Raw genomic sequence first — 23,299 nt, 5'->3', positions numbered from 1 at the left:
TTTTTTGTATTCTTTGTACCGAACCATGTTATCAATTGACTATTATGTTTTCTTGTGTTGGATGTAGGCTCCTCCTTCTGTTGACGTACTAGGAGAATCAAATGATGGTACTTTTGAAATTGGTGAATTTCAAACTGCTAACCCAAGAAAAACTAACCTTGTCATCGATGGGGTGTTGCTGGAAACAAAGCTATTAATATATGGGAAGGTGTGGCACTTGAACACATTTTTTTTTTTCTGTTTTCTCTAGGACTTTGAAGAAGAGGAGTTTCAATTTAGAGGCCATTCGAGCTCGGCTCGCAGAAAGAGTATTAGGCTTGAGCTCGGTTCGAGCTAGTTTCAATATAAAAATATTTTTTTTTTTAATTTATTTTACATACAGCAAATTAAGAATTATAAAAATTACTTACTATTATACATAAAAAATAAAAATATTATATATAAAAAATATTTTTATATATAATAAAAATGATTTATTTATTATACTAAGCTTGTGAGCCTCACAAACCAAGCTTTACTTGGCCCGAGCTCAGCTCAACTAGCAAACGAGCCTATATATTGGGCTTGAGCTCGGCTTGAAGCTTGGTTTGAACCAAGCCGAGCTTGATAAGCTCGTGAGAAGCTCGGCTGGTGGCCACCCCTAACTTAGTTTATTCCTTAGATTCATAAGACTTATGAAAACATTCATTTATTATGATTTCCAGGCTTTTGAAGTCCATGAAAAACTTGAAGAGACTCTTATTCTTGAGATCCTTGCTGGTGGAGGAAAGGTTAGTTTACAGATAGATGTTTATTATGAAAATCTCTGTTGTTGTTTGTGTAATAGTTCTAGTTTGATCTTCATTGGAAATAAATAGTATCAACTTTCTGGTACTTCTATTATTATGTTATGATCCAACTTATTAAGGATATTTCTGTGATTACAGTATGTTTTTAATATTTGTGATTGATGTAGAGAGAAGTGGAGGGTAATTATGTACTTTTACCTTTTCTTTCCTGTAATCTAGTAGGTGTGTCCATTAGTGTACGGCTCTTTTCTTTTATTTCTTTTGTAAGGACAACCTTGTCCATTCACATTCGTAATATAAATTCTTTCCTTTAGAGTTGGTTCGATCATACCAATCAACCCTAACAGGTCTGAACTCTTGGCTTTCCTCTTGTCTTTTCTCTTTCTCTCAGACTAACAATTGATGCCTTATGTTCTTTGTTCTGTGTCCCATACCTGATCAGGAGCACAATAGTCATTGTACACATCTTTGGTAATCTATAAATACTAGCTGACTTGGACAGGGGGGGTCAATTGCTCCCAATTGGCCTTGGTTTTTTCTCTTCTTTATCTACTCTCTTTTTCCTCTCTTTCTCTTATTTTTCCATACTGTTTCCTGCTGGTTTGTTGGTGTGATCACATGGTATTAGAACACCTGGAAGGCTGTGATCTGGTTTAGAGAAGTTTGCAATCTCTTTTATCTCTCCTACTATCTTGTGATGTTTTTTTTTTTTTTTTTTTTTTCTTGTTTCAGAAGCACACCATGTAAGGGGGTTGCATTCTTCTTTTTCATCAAGTTAGCTGTCACCATGGGTGATGGGTAGCAGTCTTGTTTGATGTGTGGTGGTGTGAGCCCTGTCTTGGGGTAGTTCCCAAGAGGAATAAGGAGCTGTGCTTGTTTGAGTAGAAGTAGGTTGATGGCTTATTTTCTGATGAGATCATATGTTGTGTGAGTTGGATAGCTCTAGATGGTTGGTGGAGGAGACACTACAATAAGTTGTGCTGTTGTGGTTCAGGTGGTGTATTTTTTATATAACGGTGCTGTTTACAGTTTAAAAGACGTGTGGTGGTTATTTTTTGTTGTTTTCTCTTGCCTCAAGGTTACAAGTTGCATGGGGTGTTGAAGACAAGCATCATAGCAGCCTTAGGTAGTGGTGATCAAAATTCGAGTTTGGTTGTACCTCCTAATTATTTTACTGTACAGATGGCATCTATGAAACTGAATGAGGTGAATTATGTGCCCTGGAAAAAATTGGCGGAAGCAGAGAATGGATGGATAAACTCTCTCATCTCTCCCAAAAGATGAACAAGTTACAAACAAGCCCCAAATAATTGATTTCTTCCCACCCCTTGTTTTGCCAATGAATCTGCATCTCTTTTCATAGAATGTAAAGTGACCTCCATCTCTTGGAGAAGCCTTCTAATCCTCCTTCTCTCATGAATATATTCCCACCATCCCTCATCCCCTTCCTTTTGCAGCCATCTAATCACCAACTTTGAATCACCCTCAATTAAAAGCTTCTGAGTATTCAAGATGTCTTTTATTCTCTTAATTTTAAACTGAGTACGGTTCCTTGGATGCCCTTAATAGGGTGACCAACACTCATGAAATAATTAAAAGAAAACAAAAGAGGCCCATAGCTAAAAGAACATACCTTAAAAGAAATAAATGACTAACGCCCATTTGGCCCCTTCTCACCATAGGAACCAAAGAGAGAAGGGGTCCAAACTCTATAGTCACTTTTTGAATGATCCAATGCAACTTTTTAAAGATTTTGAAGCAAGTTTTAGACATTGCAAATTTCATTCTTCTGGAGGCCTCTTCTATAACCCAAATCCCAGCGAAATCCAACTATAGAGTTAGAGGGAACCACAAACAATGAAATGGGTTCCCCCTCTGTGTAGAAAGGGGAAAAAAGGAAGGAAATTGTTCCTTTAAAGGTGAGTTACACAACCAAACATGTTCCCAGGATTTAGCTAGGTTTCCAGAGCATGGGTTATACCTGATGAATGCAAAGATGGAAGGAAGGATTGCATGAATGGATTTCTATGGAGAGGATGTTGTAGCTCTAGCCAAGATTCTAGAATCCCACTCATTTGCCGCAAGCCCATGGATACAAACAACTACCTTTGCCCACAATTTATCTCTTTCCAAGGGCAAACTCCATAGTCATTTCCCTAATAAGGCATTGCTTCCTTCTTGAATGTTCCCAAGACCTAAGCCACCATGTTTCTTACTTCTGCACACCACTTCCCATAACTCTATGGTCCTTTTTCTCCTCCCCTGGTTCCCACAGGAAATCTCTATCGGGTGATAGAGACCATTTCCTTCTTCCCAGTTCCTAAAGCAATAGACACATCTCCTGTAGTACCACTCTCCTAATATATAAATATGATTGGCCCATGTAGATGGTGGGCCATATAGATCATAACTATTATGATTTGGCTTGCCCTTGAGTTTTGCTTGTCTGATAACAACCAAGAAGAGAGAAGACGAAAGAAGAAAGAAAGAGAGAGAGAAAAGAGGAGAAAAGGAGAGAAGAAAAGTCTGGTTCGAATGAGAGAAAAATTACTTCTCCCATTCGGCCAGATGTGTTTTATATTACTAACATAATGGAAAAGACACATGTGCCCTTACTTAAGTGAGGGACACTAGTTATAATATAATATTACAGATCAACAACCTCAACATAAGTATAAAGACAGAAATACCCCTACATACTCGACACTTACACTCCCTCTCAAGCTAGTGAGTATATATCATATAATCCCAGCTTGTTACATATGTAGTCCACTTTTCCCCGACTCAACGCTTTAGTAAATAAGTCTGCCCACTGGTTCCTTGTGTTAACATATGTAGTGTCTATCACTCCATTCAGCACCTTCTCTCTCACAATGTGACAGTCAACCTCTATGTGCTTGGTTCTTTCATGAAACACCGAATTAGAAGAAATATGAACTGCAGCTTTGATTGTCATAGTAAAGCTTCATTGGAGTGTTAACATTGTATCTTATCTCCTGTAGAAGGTTCCTTAGCCACACTTATTCACAAGTAGTATGTGCCATAGCTCTATATTCTGCCTCTGCACTGCTTCTCGCCATGATTGTCTGATTCTTACTTTTCCATGTCACCAGATTACCCCCAAGAAAAGTTCAATAGTCTATGGTAGGCCTCCTATCAGACATAGAACCGGTCCAATCAGCATTAGTATATCATTCTATTTCAAGTTTTCCACCACTTTTGTATATCAAACCACGACCAGGAGCCCCTTTTAAATACCTCACAATTCTTAGAACCGCATCCCAATGAGGAACTAGAAGTTTCTGCATGAACTGACTTACAACACTAACCGCAAATGAAATATCTGGCTGAGTAATGGTTAGGTAGTAGTTCAGTTTACCTACAAGTCACTGGTATCTGCTAGGGTCTTCAAATACTTCACCCATATCACTGCTCAACTTAGTATTTGTTTCCATAGGTGTTTCAGCTGGTTTAGCACCTAACCGACCTGTTTCCTTCAGCAAATCAAACACATATTTCCTCTGACACAAATTAATACCATGCTTAGACCTTGCTACTTCTATCCCCAAGAAATATTTCAATTTACCAAGGTCCTTTGTTTGAAAATGTTCCTGTAGAAAAGTCTTCAACCTGTTAATGCCCATTTTATCATTCTCAGCAATAACAATATCATCTACATACACCGCCAATAGGATTTTTCCTACCTGAGAGTCATGACTGAAGACTGAATGATCAACTTGGCATTGTTTCATACCAAACTTCTTTACCACCTCACTGAACCTACCAAACCATGCTCGAGGAGACTGTTTATGCCCATAAATAGCCTTCTTCAGTCTGCACACCTTACCATCCTCCCCCTGAGCAACAAACCCTGGTGGTTGCTCCATATAGACCTCCTCGAGCAAATCACCATGCAAGAAAGCATTCTTGATATCAAGTTGATAGAGGAGCCAATCATACATAGTAGCGAGAGAGATCGCAACACGAATTGAACCTATCTTAGCAACTGGGGAGAAGGTCTCTGTGTAGTCAATACCATAGGTTTGGGAGTACCTTTTGCAACCAATCTAGCTTTTAGGCACTCTACACTACCATCAAGTAAATACTTAACAGTATAAACCCACTTACAACTGACAACCTGCTTTCCAGGAGGATGAGTGGTAAGGTCTCAAGTATGATTATGAGTTAGAGCTAAGAGTTCTTCTTCCATTGCACGACACCACCGTGGAGAGGCAAGGGCTTCCTGGACATCCTTAGGGACAATAACTAAGGATAACAAAGAGATAAACTAGCGATGGGAAGCGGAAAGGTGAGTGAGTGAAACATAATTGGAAATAGGATGAAGGGTACAAGTGCGTTTACCTTTCCGCAAGGCAATGGGAAGATCAAGATCAGATACTGGGTTTGGGGCTGGTGTGGAGACAACTGCCGGATCTGTCGATGTTGATGGAGCTGGAGGAGTACCAGCCGGTACATGTGGGCGATGTGTACACACTTGATGCATAGGTGGCCGTTCAATAGGCGGTGGCACTGGAGGCAAGGACTTGGTCACAGCTGGAACAAGGGGAACAAAATCCGCAACTGGAAGTGGAAGAGGAGGAGGTGATGAGGAGGAAGAAGCATCACCAGACCCCAAGAAAAATGGAGTAGACTCAAAGAAAGTAACATCAACACACAAAGGAACGTCGAGAACTAGGATGATAACACATACCCTTTCTGGGTCCGGGAATAACTAAGGAAGATGCACTTAATGGATCGTGCATCTAACTTGTCCTTCCCGGGGCCCAGATTATGGATGAAGCAGACACACCCAAAAACTCGAGGAGAAAGAGGAAATAGAGACAAGGTGGGAAACAAGGTAGTGAATGGGGAATGACCATCAAGGATAGATGTGGGCATCCGATTAATCAAGAAGCAAGAAGTAAGCACCGCATCACTCCAAAAGAGTTTGGGAACATTCATGTGATGCATGAGGGATCGAGCTGTTTCCAAAAGATGGCGATTCTTTTTCTTAGCCACCCCATTTTGTTGTGGGGTGTAGGTACATGAGGTCTGATGTATAATGCCATGTTGGTCCAAGTATTCTTGAAATGATGAAGAGAAATATTCACGACCATTATCGGAACAAAAAATTTTAATGTGAACACCAAATTGGTTGCGAATCTCAGCATAAAATTTTTGGAAGATGGTAAACAATTCACTCCTTTCTTTCATTAAATAGAGCCACGTCATCCTTGAATAATCATCAACAAAAATGACAATATCTATATCCATTGTATGACATCACTTTATAAGGACCACAAACATCTGAATGAACCAAAGAAAAAGGACTCGACACACGGTTATCAACCCTAGGACTGAAGGGAACACAATGATGTTTCCCCAACTGACACGACTCACAATCTAAAACAGAAAGTTGACTCAACGAAGGAACCAAAGACTTCAAAACTTTCAGCGAAGGATGACCAAATCAATAGTGCCACTGGAGAGGAGAGAGAGATGACTGGAGAGCTGTTGATGTTCTTCTACTATCGTCAAGATAATACAATGCACCAGCTTCATGCCCTCCACCAATCTTCATCCCTGTCTTGAGATCTTGAAAAATACACGAAGAAGGGTAAAAGTAATAGAGCAATTGAGTGACTTGGTCAACTTACTAACAGACATAAGGTTAAACGGAAGGGGGTCATGTTAACATTGCCAACACCACAAATGGAGGATGTTGAACCATTAGCAAGGGTAACAGATTGTGATGTTGAGCAATGAGAGAGGGAAGAAAACACACCTGGAGTTTCAGTCATGTGATCAGAGGCTCCAGAGGGAAGAAAACACACCTGGAGTTTCAGTCATGTGATCAGAGGCTCCAGAGCCAAACGAGCCATACCCGAGTGTGCGAAAGTAGTCGTGTTCTGCTGAGATGTGGATTGGGAAAACCTCTCATACTCATCACGGGGAACACTCACCATCTCCTTCCCGGGAACATCTGTGGATGTAGGAGGCATTTGATCAACTGAATGACTCTTCTGTCTGAAATTGGTGTCACTAGTCATGGCATGATTGGCCCAAGTTGAGGGTGGACCATGCAAGTCATGGCAATAATTAATGGTATGTCCATCCATACCACAATGAGTACATCTCCTCGGACCCGAGCCACATCCTTTGCCACAGGCTCCCCCCAAATCTCTACCTCTAGTACGACCGCCACCACGGTTATATGTAGGTCCACCACCACCACTTTGGCCATATACTAGACCACTGCTACCATTACGGCCAAACTGAGCTCCCCGAGCTCCGCTTCTAACATCACGGCCCCTTGATATTGCATAGGCTGATCTATCAGAAACATTAGAGTTCTTAGTAGATCCAATGGAAGTCCTCCGAAGTCGAGCAAACACCTCTTCTAAGGAAGGGAGAGCTGACCCTCCTAGTATCTGAGCCCGCACTGGTTCATACTCAGATTTCAGCCCCACCAAAAATTGAGTCACATCAAGTTGTTCTCTCTGTTGTTGCTGAATTTTGACATGAGAAGTGAGGGGGTGATAAACGTTCAACTCATTACGAATGTTTCTCATATTAGCATGGTACTCCTCAAGACTTTGATTGCCCTGTTGCAAATTAAAGTATTCTTGATACAACTGATATACTCTAGTTGTATTGTTTTGACCAGAATACAACTTCTTAGCATGGTCCCACACATCTTTGGCGGTGTCAAGAAACTTGAAATTTACACTAATCTTGGGTTCCATACTATTTCATAACCACGTGATAATCTGTGCATCCTCTTGTTCCCAATCATCATACTCATGAGAATCAGTGGAGGGTTTTTCCTCCCTTATGTGTTTCACCTTCTTCTTTGCTTTAAGAAAGACTTTTATAGATTTAGCCCAAGGTACATAATTCTCTCCATTCAGTTTAATGGAGGTCATTTGAACATTCAGGTAGTCAGTAGGTATCATCACATTAGATTTGCTATCACTGATATCTCCCATTGCTGAATTCTGTTATTACTGAATTCGGTACACTGCACACTACTTGATCACACTGGTCACACTGGTTTCAACACTTGTTATTGCTGAAGATTACACTCTTTACACCACAAACCCTACCCTACGACTACCTGAAATCTCACCACACTATATGAGGACCACTCCCCCTTCGAATCACACTAAAAAACAGCATAAACCCTAGCACACTACAATCTGAAATCCCACCATACGATCTGAAACATACTTCCTATTTGATTCATAACAAAAATCTGTATAGAAATCTCTTACCTCATCACCCGAAAAACAAACCACAGAAAAAGAAATCAGATCACACAAGACACCCACTACACCACACGAATCAGCCCTCTTCTCTTCATCAATTAGGGGAGGGCTTCTTAGAAACTACAGCAACCGACCATGAACAGTACAACTGAAGGCATAGAGACCTCCAAGGGAAGAGGGCAACCACTCCTTTTCATCCCTTTCCCTTATCTCCAATTGATGGCAGAGAAATCAAGAGAAAACCCTAGACTGAGTGCACAGAAAACAAAAATCTGGGCAGATCCGAGTTGCTTAGTTGAGCTCTGATACCATATTATGATTCGGCCTGCCCTTGAGTTCTGTTAGTCTGATAACAGCCAAGAAGAGAGAAGAAAGAAGAAAGAAAGAGAGAGAGAAAAGAGGAGAAAAGGAGAGAAGAAAAGTCTGGTTCGAATGAGAGAACCTCTCCCATTCGGCCAGACATGTTTTATATTACTAACATAATGGAAAAGACACATGTGCCCTTACTTAAGTGAGGGACACTAGCTATAATATAATATTACAGATCAGCAACCTCAACATAAGTATAAAGACTGAAGTACCCCTACATACTCGACACTAACAATAACAATAGTTCACGGTATCAGTTTGTCCTTCCCAACCACAATAGCTGCATTCTTTGACCATTCCTCGATCACCAACACCAACACCATGAACTCTAACATTCCCATCTCTACAACCACCACAACCTCCTCTCATGCCATGGTTACCCCCTCTGGGATAGTTGCTTCTACCACGAGAGCCACCTCTACCACCTCTGGTATGTGGGATCGTAACCCTTATGACTCTGGAGAAAACTTCTGATAGTGTGGGTATATCACTGCTACCTAAAATCTGGGCACACTCCTATTCAAATTCAATCCTCAATCTAGAAAAAAAAATCTTGCCACATCTAAATGATCTCTTTGTTGTTTCTGTACTTTGAGATCAATCAAAAGGGGCTGGTATGAATCCAACTCATTGCGCAAACTCCTTAAACTAGCATAGTACTGCTCCACACTCTTATCACCTTGTTGTAGCTGAAAATATTCCTGGTATAATTGATATATTCTAGTTAACATTATCCTGTCTAGAATACAGCTGTTTGGCATGTTTCCTAATTTCTTTCACAGTAACAAAGAACATCAATTTCACACTAATATGAGGTTCCATACTGTTCCAGAGACATGCCATGATCTGCGCATTCTGAATCCAATTATTATACCTTGGATGGGGTTATATGTGTGTCAGTATTTTATTGCAGGTGTATCTTGTTCATTCACAGGATGAGCTGACTGTCAACATGAAACTGCATTCTCTTAAAATTAAGGATGAGCTTCAAGGTCGTCTTTCGATGTCTACACAGTATTTAGCCTGTTCTGTGCTCAGTGGTGATGATGTATCCACTTCACTTGGTGATTTAGATCCTAATGTGAAAGGGTTATCGATGATGTTTCCGGAGGATGATGAAAGTTTTACAGATGCTCTGCCTGATTTAATGAGTAATCCTGATACCGGTTTTTACTCACAAATTACTGATATTCATGAAGGTTTAAAGCATGAATCTTCAGATATAAGTGATCATTATGTTGGATTTGTTTCTACTGAAGATTTTACTCCTGATAGTGATTCAACACAATGGAAGGGTATTGCTTCTGAGTTGTTTTATGAGGCACCGGAGAATGATACTTCTCATTTTGTTGCTTTTATCTTTTCATCAAAGAGTCTTAGCTCTCCCTTTTATGATGGTATTGATTCACAGGTAATGAACATGACAGCATCGTGGATCTTAATTTTATTTGGATCCTTGATTATTCGTAATTCTAACCTGTCTTTTTTCTTTTACTTCTAACTTTATTTGCTAAATTTGTTAGTTTGTTTTTCCAGATGAAAATTCACATGTCTAAGTTGGAATTGTTTTGCAATAGACCTACTCTTGTTGCTTTAATTGAGTTTGGTTTGGATCTGAGCTCAGCAAATTCTGGGGTAGGCAGCAAAAATGAGAATAGTGATCCTGTAGTTGAATCTTCTCAGATCAGAGAAAAGACGGAAGAAAATGGGCGTTCTTTTGTTAGGGGTTTGCTGGGCTATGGTAAAAGCCGTATAGTTTTTAATTTGAGCATGGATGTTGGTAGTGTCTGCGTATTTCTGAATAAGGAGGATGGTTCTCAGCTTGCCATGCTTGTCCAAGAGAGTTTTTTGTTTGATGTGAAGGTGTGTTGGCTTTTCTATATTTCACTTGCTTGACTTATCTTGTTTTTCTGTGAATTATGTTGCACCAGATGGTGATCATGCACTTAAACAGCATTTTTGCTTTCGCTTTGGCTGGTATCATGACTTTTCCACTTCATGATCTCCTAACAAGAATAAAGACTACTTGGGTATCTCTTTTCAGTGTTGTTTTCTTCGTTACCAAGGTTGTTATTTTGGGAGACGTTGAAAAATGAAGAAAACAGAACAGAAAGAAGACATTCATTGGACAACCTACACAAGGAGTTTAAAATGAAATATGTAATAGCCTTATCACATTATGCCCATATATTGAAGCTTGGTGAATTATGGGAATTTGAATGAAAAGCTGGTCATTGGGTTGGTTCCCTCTAAAATTCTCTCTTCTTCTTCTCCTATTTTCTTATCTTTTACTCTATTTTCAATTTAGGAGGAAGGGTTCCCTTGAAGCAACTCCTGTGGTGTCCAGATCCCATCAAATTTGGTATCAAAGCTTCAGTTTGAGCTCCTTAGCCTTTTTGACACCTTCCAAGATGGCCACAATTTCAGCTCGGAGAAAATCTCCTTCCCCAGTTGGGCCTGAAAACGTAGCAATAGTCTCACCCTCCTCATTCCTAAAGATCCTCCAATGCCTGATGGGCTGGGATTTCCTTCACTGCTACCATCAAAGTTCAGCTTTATGAAATCAAGATCTAGAACATTCCTGTTAGGAGCTGAAGAAGCCACTTTCTTACAATTGTTCAGCAGATCTGATGTGGAAATGTCTTCGAATAACTTCAAAGCTTCAACCATTGTATTACTATTACCCTTGTAGTGATTACTTCAAAGTCAATTTAATTAAGGCTATGGTCCCTCCCATAGATAGGTAATTCCTCTTTGAAGAAGCTAATCTCATTGTAGCTTTATCGACCACTAGGTTCCACAAATTACCATTTCTCTGATTGTCTCCATAGGGTAGGCCCAAGTAATTCATAGGCCATTGTGATACTTCACAACTGAAGATAGCTACACACTTTGACATCACCATTTCATTGATATTCACTCCCATTACACAACCCTTGTTAAAATTGATTTTCAAATTTGACATTTGTCATATGAGTTGAAATGCTAACTTCATAGTCTCACCCAACTAGGATCACCTCCTTCACATAATAATATTGTGTCATTAACAAATTGCTGATGCTGATGGGTGATAGGCACTCTATCCCTTCCCAATCTCCACTGAATCTGCTTTTTGGATTAATGTCCCAAATATTACCTACCAAGGTAAAAAGAAAGGGGGAGAGAGGGTCATCCTGTCTAATCCCTCTAATAGCTGGAAATTGATTAACTACATCCCATTCACCAATATTGAATAGTGTCAACTTTTTATACAACCTCGAATCCATTTGCTCCATTTCTCCCCAAAATCCAAAATTTTCCATTACTTCCAATAAAAAGACCAGTTCACCAAATCATAGTCCTTCTCCAAATCAAGTTTGCAAACTATTCCCTTCTTTCTTTTCCTTTTGAATCCTTAACGCTCTCATTCAAAATTAAGATCTGATCGATAATCTGTTTGTCCTTTACAAAAGCTCCTTGATTTGGAGAGATGATAAAAGGAAGCACATATCCTATTCTTCGAGCACTACCTTTGCAATGATTGTATACAATCTATTAACTAGGCTGATGGGTCCAAACTCTCTTGGGTGGTTTGCGCCTCGAACTTCTTCGGGATCAAAGCAATAAAAGTGGAATTTAGTCAAGGATTTATCATCCCTGTTCTAAAAAATTCATTGAAGACTCTCAATAAATTTTCTTTTAAAAAATCCCAGCAATTGTGGTAGGAAGACGTTGTAAACCCATCCGACCCAGGTGCTTTAGCTCTATCCATCGAGAAAACTGCCTCCTTTACTTCTTTTAAGTCAAAATTCCTTTCCAACCAAACCTTGTGATCTTCCACCAAACTGTTGAAAATTCCACTCTTTTATTTTAACTTTCAAGTCCTTTAATTATTTTAGATGGAACCTCAACCCCTCTCAATTAACCCTTGGATTGCTTTCTTCCTACCATTCCTTAATTTTCTCCTTAAAACCAAGGTGACAAAGCCACATATTCTCAAATAGAAATGGAGCTGAACCCCTTCCTCTCAAGTCCTTCATAGATAGAGAGATAGGCCAATGATTGAAGTAACTCTAGATAAAGCTTTTGACACCAAATTACTAAAACAAAATGATGCTCCTAGTCCACTGTGAATAGGAATCTATCAAGTTTTGAGCAGATTGGGTTAGCCTGTAGGTTGGACCATGTAAACTTCTGTCCAGCATTGAGTTTTTGCTGTTGTGTGGTTTATTTTGTGATGAATTTTTGAGCTTCTAGGTTCTTCTGTTTTTTGTGGAGGCTCGGTCGGGTTGGATTGCTTATGTGGGTTTTGAAGTTTTGTTTTTTCTTTTGTCCTTTGCAATTTATTTTTTCATTTTTATAAGTTTTATTTTATTACCAAAAAAAACAAATATTATTCAGGGAGAGTAGCGAGGGTTGACTTCATCAAAGTTATTCTATGCCTAGGGATTTGTAATTGATCTTCCAAGTCTCAATTTCCTAATTTCTCTAACACTAAGTTCCTAAACAGATCACTCAGGATTTACCCCCAATGGCAGCCTCAAATATTGCATATCCAAGATCCAATGATCCTAGCTAGAGTTTCTCTTTCTGTCCTCCATGCTGACCCCTGCTACACAATTTTTCTCAAAATTTATTGTTAGGTTTGACATCCTTTCGAAAAGACTCATCAGCAATCTTTACATTCTTGCTTGTTGGGGGGTCCTCAGAGTCATCTTTTCAGATTGAGTTAGAACTGCAGACTGAGTTTCTTTGATATCTTTGAGATTTCTAGTAAACTTGTGCATCTCCACCTCAATTTTGTCCACTTGTTCCTTCATGGAAGCAGATCTTGTAACAGTCATCTTCTGATCTGGGGTTTGAGAATACTGGTTGTCATTTTGCTTGAATCACATCATTTTTATACACATGATATGCATTCATTTTTTTTTTCTTGTATGTTTTCATTTGTGATTAGAAAATCATTGCTTTTTTGATCTTTGTCTTGCTCTAATTGTATTATTTGACCCAATTCCTTCTCCAAGGTTCACCCAGGCTCTCTTTCTATAGAGGGCACACTGGGGAATTTCAGGCTGTGTGATATGTCTCTTGGACCAGACCACTGTTGGGGTTGGCTTTGTGATATACGTAATCAGGGTACAGAATCCCTTATTAAGGTACCACTGTTTCTTTTTCTTGAATAACTAATGATATGTCTCTTGTATCAAACTAATGACTTGATTAACTTTTCTGCTCTTCTTATTTCAATCCTGCTTGGATGACCTTTTTTTTTCTCTTTCTTTTTTCCTTTTTTTAGTATATATTTAAATCATACAGTGCTGAAGATGATGATTATGAAGGGTATGATTATAGCTTATGCGGTCGTCTTTCTGCAGTACGCATTGTCATCCTTTATCGATTTGTTCAAGAGGTAATGCCATCTGAAAGATTGTAGCATTTTGGGACAGTTGTTGTTATCCTTATCATTGATTGAAATGCTCATTCTGATATTCATGTTATCTTTGATCGGCAATGCCTTTTCTTGTTTTTGAAGTGATTCGTGATCATTATCTGATGTGTTTTCTTTTCTTTTGACTTTATTATGTATTTCTTCATGCCTTTTTTTCTCTAATTCTTCTGACAATTACAAAGACATGCCTCTGCAGATAACTGCATACTTCATGGAACTTTCCAGTTCCCACACTGAAGAAGTAATTAAGCTTGTTGATAAAGTTGGGGGCTTTGAGTGGTTGATTCAGAAATCTGAGATAGATGGAGCAGCTGCATTAAAGATGGACCTCTCACTGGACACTCCGATAATTGTTCTTCCACGAAATTCAATGAGCAACGAGTTTGTATTATTAACCCTTGATTTTTCGTAGCACTTTAGTTTTAGGCTAAAACTATGTTAGGTTCTGTATATATCTAGAAGATAATTTGGCACTGAAGTAATGAAAACTGTTTTTGGATAAGCACTGTATAATAAATCTTGGTGGATGTCCACATGCTTAAAAAATGAATGGCTTGATTTTTTGTTCTGTTTATACTACTACTAAATTATCAATTGTATATACTGTATGAGTTTTGAACTTTCTATACCATGGTAGTAGAGTGGAACTGAATACTTTGGTTGTCTGCTGCAGTTCTCAAACAAAATACTTGTATCAGCAGACTGTTTTGATTCACAAACTTCACTACCTAAATTAAGAACTTGCAAAACATTCATTCTGCTGCCTCTAGTGTGGTTCACTAACTTCTCCATCCGGTTCTTTCCATTAATATGCAGTCATGTTCCGAAGATTACTAACTGCTTTGTAAGAACTTATCGGTTTCTTTTCAGATGGAAGAACAAACTGGAAATGGTTTCTTCCTAATTGATTTACTTTGACCCAGAAAATTGTTTCCTGTTTTTTTTTTTTCGACCATCTATGTGTGAACTGAATTGAGAGCAAGAAGAAAACAGATTTAGGGGTGTCAAGAATGGACAACCCCCACCCCAAAGAGTCTTTTATATTTAAGAGATAAAAGATATGTACAGTTATAAGAATGCCCTTACAGGGCCGAAAGATAAAAAGAACAAATAAAATAATAAGAATTCAGTATTGTACAACAAGGACTACTCTAATTGTGTACATCAAGATATACCTTCACACTGAATTGAGAGCAAGAAGAAAACAGATTTAGGGGTGTCAAGAATGGTCAACCCCCACCCCAAAGAGTCTTTTATATTTAAGAGATAAAAGATATGTACAGTTATAAGAATGCCCTTACTGGGCCGAAAGATAAAAAGAACAAATAAAATAATAAGAATTCAGTATTGTACAACAAGGACTACTCTAATTGTGTACATCAAGATATATCTTCACACTCCTCCTCAAACTAATGCGTAGACATCAGCATCAGTTTGCCCACAAGAATGAGATGCCAACCTTTAGTCATGGCCTTGGTGAAGATGTTGGCAATCTGCATGTGAGAGGCTACACGAGGAAGAGATATAGAGCCTACAACAAGGAGGTCTCTAATAAAGTTACTATCCACCTCGATATGTTTAGTCCTCTCATGAAAGATTGAATTAGATGCAATCTTGATAGCATTGGTGTTGTCAGCATACAGAGGGATAGGAGTAGGAGGAGAATTACCAAGATCCATGAAAAGGGACTTCAGCCAAACAATCTCGCTACATGCAGAAGACATAGCTCTATACTTAGCTTCAGTAGAAGTCTTAGAGATAGTTTGTTGTTTCTTGCACTTCCAGGAGATGAGAGAGTCACCCATGAAACGCACCACCTAGTAGTGGATCGATGAGTGTTAGGGCAATCAGCCTAATTAACATCAGCCTAAACCCTTAATTGTATGGATGATGAGGAAGAGAAAAATAGTCTTTGAAAGGTTGTCTCTAACATAACAGATGTTGCAACGAACAACAGCCATATGAGGTTGTCGTGGGGCAGAGACAAATTGACTGACGACCTGAACAACATGTGAAATATCAGGCTTGGTCATAGTAAGATAGATCAAAGAGCCAACAAGCTGACGATACAAGGTAGCATCAGGAAGGATGAGGCCTTCGGATTTAGATAGCTTGACATTCAGCTCCAGGGGGGTATGAACATATTTCTCATCAGTGATTCCAGCTAGTTTGACGAGATTGGAGGCGTATTTTTGTTGAGAAATAAAATACCCTCAACTGCTACGATGAACCTCCAAACCCAAGAAGTGAGAGGACCCGGATCCTTCATGTGAAATGAGTTATGAAGTAAGGACATCAGCTCACAAATGCTGTCATGATCATCCCCCGTTAGAAGCATGTCATCAACATACAATAGGAGAATAGTGATACCCTGGGGTCTTCTCTTAACAAAGAGGGAGTACTCAAAGGAACTCTGATTATACCCAGCTGCAACAACACCCCAGAAGCTCTTAAACCAAGCCCTAGGTACTTGCTTTAGACCATATAAAGACTTCTTCAAGCGACAGACACGTGAAGAATCACTGCAATATCCTGGCGGAGGTTTCATGTAGACTGTCTCCTTTAGTTCTCCATGAAGAAAAGCATTCTTCACATCTAATTAGTAAATAGTCCAGGAATAAACATCAGATATGGCCATAAGAGTTCGAACTGTGGTGATCTTAGCAACCGGGGCAAATGTTTCTTCATAATCAATCGCATATTCCTGACTGTATCCTTGGGAAACTAACCGGGCCTTATATCGATCAAGGGAATCATTTGACTTCAGTTTGATCGTATAGACCCAACGACTTCCAACAATAGAAGCATCTGGAGGAGATGGCACAAGATCCCAAGTATCATTCTCGTGGAGGGCTTGAATTTTGGCATCCATAGCTTCTTTCCACTGAGAACTTCTAATGGCTTGCTGATAAGATCTAGGGATATCTGTGGAAGAAAGTACAACAGAAAAGGAACTATGGCTTGAAGGATAACCATAGCGGTTAGGAGGTCAAGAGATACGGGTAGAACGACGAAGTGGAATAACTGAACTACTATTTGAAATAGGAGGATCTTGGGTCAAGGTATCACATACAGAGGATATCTGAGATGGATACTCTGGACTGGGTGGAAGGGGGTTGTAGGTGCAAGAGCCGGGACACATAGCTGCTTGCGGGTGAAGACAAGAAGATCTCTCTCAGTTGAGGAAGAGTAGTGTCATTTGAATCAAAGTCTTGCAAAACAGAGTTGGAAGGAGTAGACAATCTAGCAACCCTAGAAAAGAGGGAGATGTGTTCAAGAAACACAACATTCCGAGAAATCCGAATATGACGAATAGCAGGACCATAGCACAAAAGTTCTTTGTGGTCAGGACTATATCCCACAAAAAGCACACATAGCAGAATGGGCAGTTAATTTAGATCGTTCACGAACAGGAAGATGAACAAAACAAAGGCAACAAAAAACATGAAGGCTAGAGAAATTTGGGGGATAACCAAAAAGTTTTTGGAAGGGAGAAGTGTTGCCTAGAACAGAGGATGGAAGAAAATTGATCAAATACATGGCTGTACTGGCTGCTTCTACCCAAAACGAAGTTGGAGTATGAGACTTTTGTAGTAATGTCTGCACAACACTGAGAATATGTCCATTCTTTCGTTCAGCCATACCATTCAGTTGTGGAGTGTTTAGGCAGCTGCACTGAGATTGAATTCTTAAACTCCTCAAGTATGCTAGGAAGTCTCCATCTTTATATTCTCCCCCTGAATCTAAGCGGAGGATAGTCACATTACACTTGAATCGATTTTGCACCATAGTATGAAACGATTTAAATGCACCAAAGACTTCTGATTTGTGGCACAGAAAATAAATCCAAGTATATCTGGTACAATCATCTATAAGTAATACGAAATATTTGTACCCCAATCGTGAAGTAATAGAAATAGACCAAACATCACTATGCATTATCTCAAAAGGTTTAGTGGCATGTTCAGATGTATGAAGAAATGGTAAAACATGACTTTTACTCAAACAACACGTAGTGCAAGAAACATCAAAAGTATGAACATGAGGAATTTTATTCTTAATCAAACAAGAGTCAAACAAAAATTTTAACTTTTGGGAATATGGATGACCCAATCATTTATGCCATAAATCCCAAACTTTTTTTCTACAACTCAATAGAGAATCAGATAAAGAAGAACTAAGTAAAGCTGAGGATGCCCCTGATTGAGATTTCTCGAACTCTAGCGTAAACAGACGGCCCAACCTATGCCCCTTCTCTTTCACCTTCCTAGTGTACTGGTCCTGTATCAAGCGACCATCATGAGAAAAGGTGAGAACATTTCCTTCAGGAACAAGTTGGCCAACAGAAATTAGATTAGTGGTAAGGTTGGGTATTAAGAGGGTTTTGGAGAGAGGGAAGGGACAAATCATTACTACCAATGATGTTTAACTTTTCATCATTAGTAGTAATAATATGTTTATGGTGAGTTTTAGTGGAAGGGATTGGGTGATTGAGGTAGGCTCCTGTCATATGGTTGGTGGCACCTGAATCTATAATCCAAGCATGTGAAGGGGAAGAACAATATGCAGAGAACTTACCAGACAAGCCAATAGTAGAGAAAGCAGAGGAAATAGCAGAAGATACCAGTTGCCGAACCATTTCTTCATCCATGACACCTGTTGAATCACCTTTCACTGAAGACTCACCCTTGGTAGATAGTGTCTGTTGCTTGTCCATTTGTTGCCTGACAGGCCCGGGGCTGTCTTTTTCTGAGAGCCCTTAGCTGGTCGGACTGGACAGTTTGGAATGACATGACCATGTTGCTTGCAATAGGTACACACATTCTTCTTCTTACAGTGAGATGCAATATGTCCAAAAATCTTACACTCATAGCACTGGGTTTTGGAGAAGTCCTTGGAGGTTGGCTTCTTACCCCCATGAGCAACAAAGACTGTTTCAGCCCCAACTTCAGCCATCTTCCCATCAAACCCAGTTGCAGTGAGAAGTTTAGTCTCTTCCCTCAGAAGTTCCCCTAAAACAGAATCCATATCTGGAAGTGTTCCCCTACTCAGAATGTTGGACCTGATTATTTCATATTTAGGTCTAAGTCTCATCAAGAACTGAGTCACCTTTCTCTTCTCAAAGTGCTTCTGAAGATATTTCACACACTCTACTGGATCCGAGGGTTCAATATGAACAATCTCATATTCAGCCCATAAATCAAGAAAACCAGAATAATACTCTTGTATTCTCCTATCTCCTTGGCTGTAAGAAAATATTTTTGATTCTATCTGATATTGTTTAGATACGTTGGGTTGTTGATAAACTTTTTCTAGATACATGTACATCTCATATGCTGTTTTCATTCTCCTCATAGGTACAAATATATGATAGTCAATAGAACTCAGAATCCAAGAAACAGATTTAGCATTATCCAATTCCTATTGTTGTAAAGCCTTGGCCTCGGTCTCAGCTGGTTTGGTGACCGTTTCATTCAGATATCCTTCTAAACCCTTTCATTCAACATAAAAGTCGAAGCGGAACTTCCACATCCCATAGTTCTGTCCATTCATCTTCACAGGAATGATATCACCTTTGTCTGAAGCCATTACAGCAAGAAAGTAGCACAAAATAGGGTTCGGCTGAAGTTTAAAGGAGCTAAACTGAAGTAAAACTTGATCCAAAAACTAGTGAAATAGGCTGTAATCAATCCAAGAGAGTCAAAAAGCTGAGATAGAAACTCCTTATTTTCACCGGAGATTGTTTAAGATCCAAAACAAAGGAAAACTGAATACAGTCCAGAAAAGGTCTGGGTGCAGCCGCCTAGAAGAAGAGTCCAGATCCCTCTCAAAACTTCACGGATTTCTGTAAAAATTTCTGAGTATGTTCAGAAGGGCTAGGCGACAACTCCTTTCAAATCTTGCTGCAAACGGAAGTCAAACGAGAGAGATCTAATAAAATCTTTTTCTGGATGCGCAGAAAACAGAAAAGGTGTTCCTGGAGAGATCAAAACAGTCCAGGACCACTCGGCAGAGATGTAGGCTTTCAATAGATCACAAAAACAAGGTGGATCAGAGAGAAGGAAGATCAAAGGGCAACCTGCTCTGATACCATGTGAACTGATTTGAGAGCAAGAAGAAAACAGATTTAGGGGTGTCAAGAATGGTTGACCCCCACCCCAAAGAGTCTCTTTTATATTAAAGAGATGAAAGCTATGTACAGTTACAAGAATGCCCTTACAGGGCTGAAAGATAAAAAGAACAAATAAAATAATAAGAATACGGTACTGTACAACAAGGACTACTCTAATAGTGTACATCAAGATATATCTTCACACTATGAATGTAATTAATTTCTAGGATTTGTGTAAAGTCAAGTCCAGTGAAATGTCTTCGTTGTTTGAGTTATAGTGAGTTGTCATTTTTCACTTGCCAAGGTGATTGTTGATATTCCTAAAGAAAAACAGCCAAGACAACAATGCCATAGCTTTATTTGACTAAAAGAAACATCCGAATTGATACTTTTAGTATGAGAATGACATGTTAAATTTGGTGTTGATGGTTGATTTTTAAGGTGGACTCCGTTGACCTCATGTGTACTTACAATCATCTTCACTGTGCTCAGGTCTTAAAAATACAATATTTGGAATGCTGCACAACAATTAAGGCTTTTGGGAAGGGAATTTATAGGGCAATACCGAGGGAGAGGTTGTCACTGATCTTAACCCACACTGGTTTTACATGGAGTCTCAATGGATGAAGTGTCCTTGTTTGACACACATTGGACTTAGATTAAATAGATAATTGAAGGACATTTCTATGTGGGTTCTTCCTTTTCCATTTGGTTATTTTGCGTAAATGAATAGCTAATGTACACAATGAATGCTATTTTTCATAATTAACATCTCTAAGCACTAATATTAAAGATGACTTCAGCTGGATCCTCACTGGTGTGTACGGTCCTAACTCTCCCTCTGATAGAGTGAGGTTTTGGGCTGAGTTGGAGTCCCTGCATGAGGAGGACATACCATGGTGTTTAGTGGGTGATTTCAATGTCACCAGGTTCAGTTCAGAACATTCTAATGATAGAACCCCAACCAGAAGCATGAGAAATTTCTCTAATTTTATTGACAGACATAATCTATGTGATCTCCCTCTTACCAATGGGCTTTTCACCTGGTCAAACATGCAAGAAATTGCCATAAGCTGCAGATTGACAGATTTTTACTATCTCAGGATTGGTTGGAGAGATTCCCAAACCTGTGTCAAGAACTTTGTCCAAGATGTACCTCAGACCACTGGTCCATATTGCTGAACACCGAAAGAATTGTTAAAAGAAAAACCTCATTCAGATTGGAAAAATTCTGGCTACAACACAAAGATTTCAGTAAAAGGGTTGCAACATGGTGGGTAGACTGCAAAGTAGAGGGTTGGGCTGGATTCAGACTTCTTTAGAAATTAAAAGCTTTGAAGAAAAATCTTAAAGCTTGGGGGAGAGAGGAATTTAAAGCTGTTGAAGAAGAGAAAAAAAGAATTCTTTCGGAATTAGAGGACTTGGACAATAGAGAGCAAAATGGGATCCTCAATGCCTTAAAACAGAAATAAAAGAGAAGAATTAAGAAAGGAATGGGAGAAACTAGTTAGAAGGGAAGAGATCTATTGGAGACAAAGATCAAGAATGAGATAGTTGAAAGGAGACAATAATTCCAGATTTTTTCACACCTATGCCTCGGGAAGAAGTAGGAAGATTTTTTACTTCTAAGCTCAATCTTAATTAGAGAGAAGTGGAGAATCATGAGGAAATTTCTGAAGCTTTCCTTTCTTTCTTTAAAAACCTTTACTCCAAGGATAGTGAAAATCAGTTTACAATATCTAATTGGGATGACACTACCCTATCAGCTGAAAAGAGGGATTGGTTGGAAAGAAGCTTTGAAGGGGAAGAAGTCAAGAAGACTATTTTCAGCATGGATGGATATAGGTCTCCAGGGCCGGATGGCTTCCCTATTGTTTTCTTCCAAAAGTGTTGGGAAATTGTAAAGTCAGATCTCATTGAGTTTTTTAGAGACTTCCATTCATCTGCCATTGTTAACAAGGGCCTTAACTCTACATTTCTATGCCACATCCCTAAGAAAGGGGGGAGTTTTGGAAGTTAAAGACTTTAGACCTATAAGTTTGGTTGGGAGCATATACAAAATTTTGACGAAGGTTCTAGCCAACAGACTTAAAGAAGTCCTTGAAGATCTAATTTCCCCAAATCAGTTTGCTTTTGTAAAAGGAAGACATTGTGGACAGCATTCTTATTGCAAATGAGCGTGTGGAAGACAGAAAATCTTCTGGGATCCCAGGGGTCCTTGTGAAATTTGATCTTGATAAGGCGTACAACAAAGTGGATCGGGACTGCATTCTTGATTGCTTTAGGCTAAGAGGTTTTGGGAGAAACAGGATCAGGTGGATTAAAGGTTGTATTGGCTCTCCTTGGTTTTTAGTATTGATAAATGGTGAAGCGAAAGGTTATTTCAAGGCTAGCAGGGGTCTAAGACAAGGTTGCCTTCTTTCCCCTTTACTTTTCACTTTGGTGATGGATATATTTAATTATCTCTTTGACAAGTCAATTCTTCTCAATTTGGTGAAAGGTTTTGAAGTGGGCAGGGATAAACTTCACATCTCTCACTTAAAGTTCGCCGATGACATAATCCTATTCTTGGATGCTTCCATAACCAACATCACAAACACTAAAATGGTAATTGAATGTTTCGAGATTCTCACTAGTCTGAGAGTTAATTTCGGCAAAAGTAGTATTGTGGCTATCAACTCAGTGGAAGTGGAACTTCTAGAAAATTTCAAATCTTTATTGGGGTGCAAAGTGGAGAATCTCCCCATTACCTACCTTGGGATGCCTCTTGGAGGGAATGCAAAATCCCTTCACTTTTGAAGTCCTGTGTTGGAGAAATGTGAGAAGAAATTATCGATTTGGAAAAAAGTGTTATCTCTCCAAAGGGTTAGGCTTACTCTCTTAAAGGCCTCCTTTTTAAAACTGCCGGTCTACTTTCTCTCTGTCTTCTAGATTCTGACTAAAGTCAGAAATCAGATTGAGAAGCTTCAAAGGAATTTTCTTTGGGAAGGTGGTGGAGATAAGAGAAACCATTTAGTCAGCTGGAAACAAGTTTGTAGTCCAAAAGAGGAAGGCGGTTTGGGTATTGGATAGCTTAAAGAGAAAATTCTTCTCTCCTAGGCAAATGACTGGAGATTTCCGAAAGAACCTAATGCTCTTTGGACTGCTGTCATCTCAAGTAAATATAGAAGAAATACAAACGGGTGGGATTGCAATCTCCATTTGAACAGGATAAAGGCCACCAATCCTTGGAAAGGTATATGTTCCATTCATACTTCTTTCTTTCCTTTTATAAGGTATAAAGTGGGAAATGGTTCTAGAATTAAATTCTGGAAAGATCTTTGGTGGGGGGAAT

The 23,299-nt window shown here is 39.2% G+C and overlaps 1 protein-coding gene across 3 annotated transcripts in view; it reads left to right on the top strand.

The window, feature by feature from the left end:
• The window catches only part of LOC148871496 (uncharacterized), a 181,046-nt gene that overhangs the window by 58,057 nt on the left and 99,690 nt on the right, over positions 1 to 23,299 (top strand). For all 3 annotated transcript variants that reach the window (XR_016106452.1, XM_088967218.1, XM_088967219.1), the window contains exons 24-30: positions 68 to 208; positions 705 to 770; positions 9,339 to 9,836; positions 9,962 to 10,288; positions 13,429 to 13,560; positions 13,701 to 13,814; positions 14,050 to 14,234. Coding sequence is in view for 2 of the 3 variants with exons in the window: in XM_088967218.1 (XP_088823344.1) it covers positions 68 to 208; positions 705 to 770; positions 9,339 to 9,836; positions 9,962 to 10,288; positions 13,429 to 13,560; positions 13,701 to 13,814; positions 14,050 to 14,234 (1,463 nt within the window). In the remaining variant the exon portion in view is untranslated. The remainder of the gene's footprint in view (positions 1 to 67; positions 209 to 704; positions 771 to 9,338; positions 9,837 to 9,961; positions 10,289 to 13,428; positions 13,561 to 13,700; positions 13,815 to 14,049; positions 14,235 to 23,299) is intronic.

Source organism: Nelumbo lutea, chromosome 2, assembly GCF_056320005.1.
Source record: "Nelumbo lutea isolate HS-2025 chromosome 2, American lotus-T2T, whole genome shotgun sequence".
Lineage (NCBI taxonomy): Eukaryota > Viridiplantae > Streptophyta > Magnoliopsida > Proteales > Nelumbonaceae > Nelumbo > Nelumbo lutea.
The sequence above is the reverse complement of the archived record's forward strand: the minus strand, read 5'-3'. Positions and strand labels throughout refer to the sequence as shown.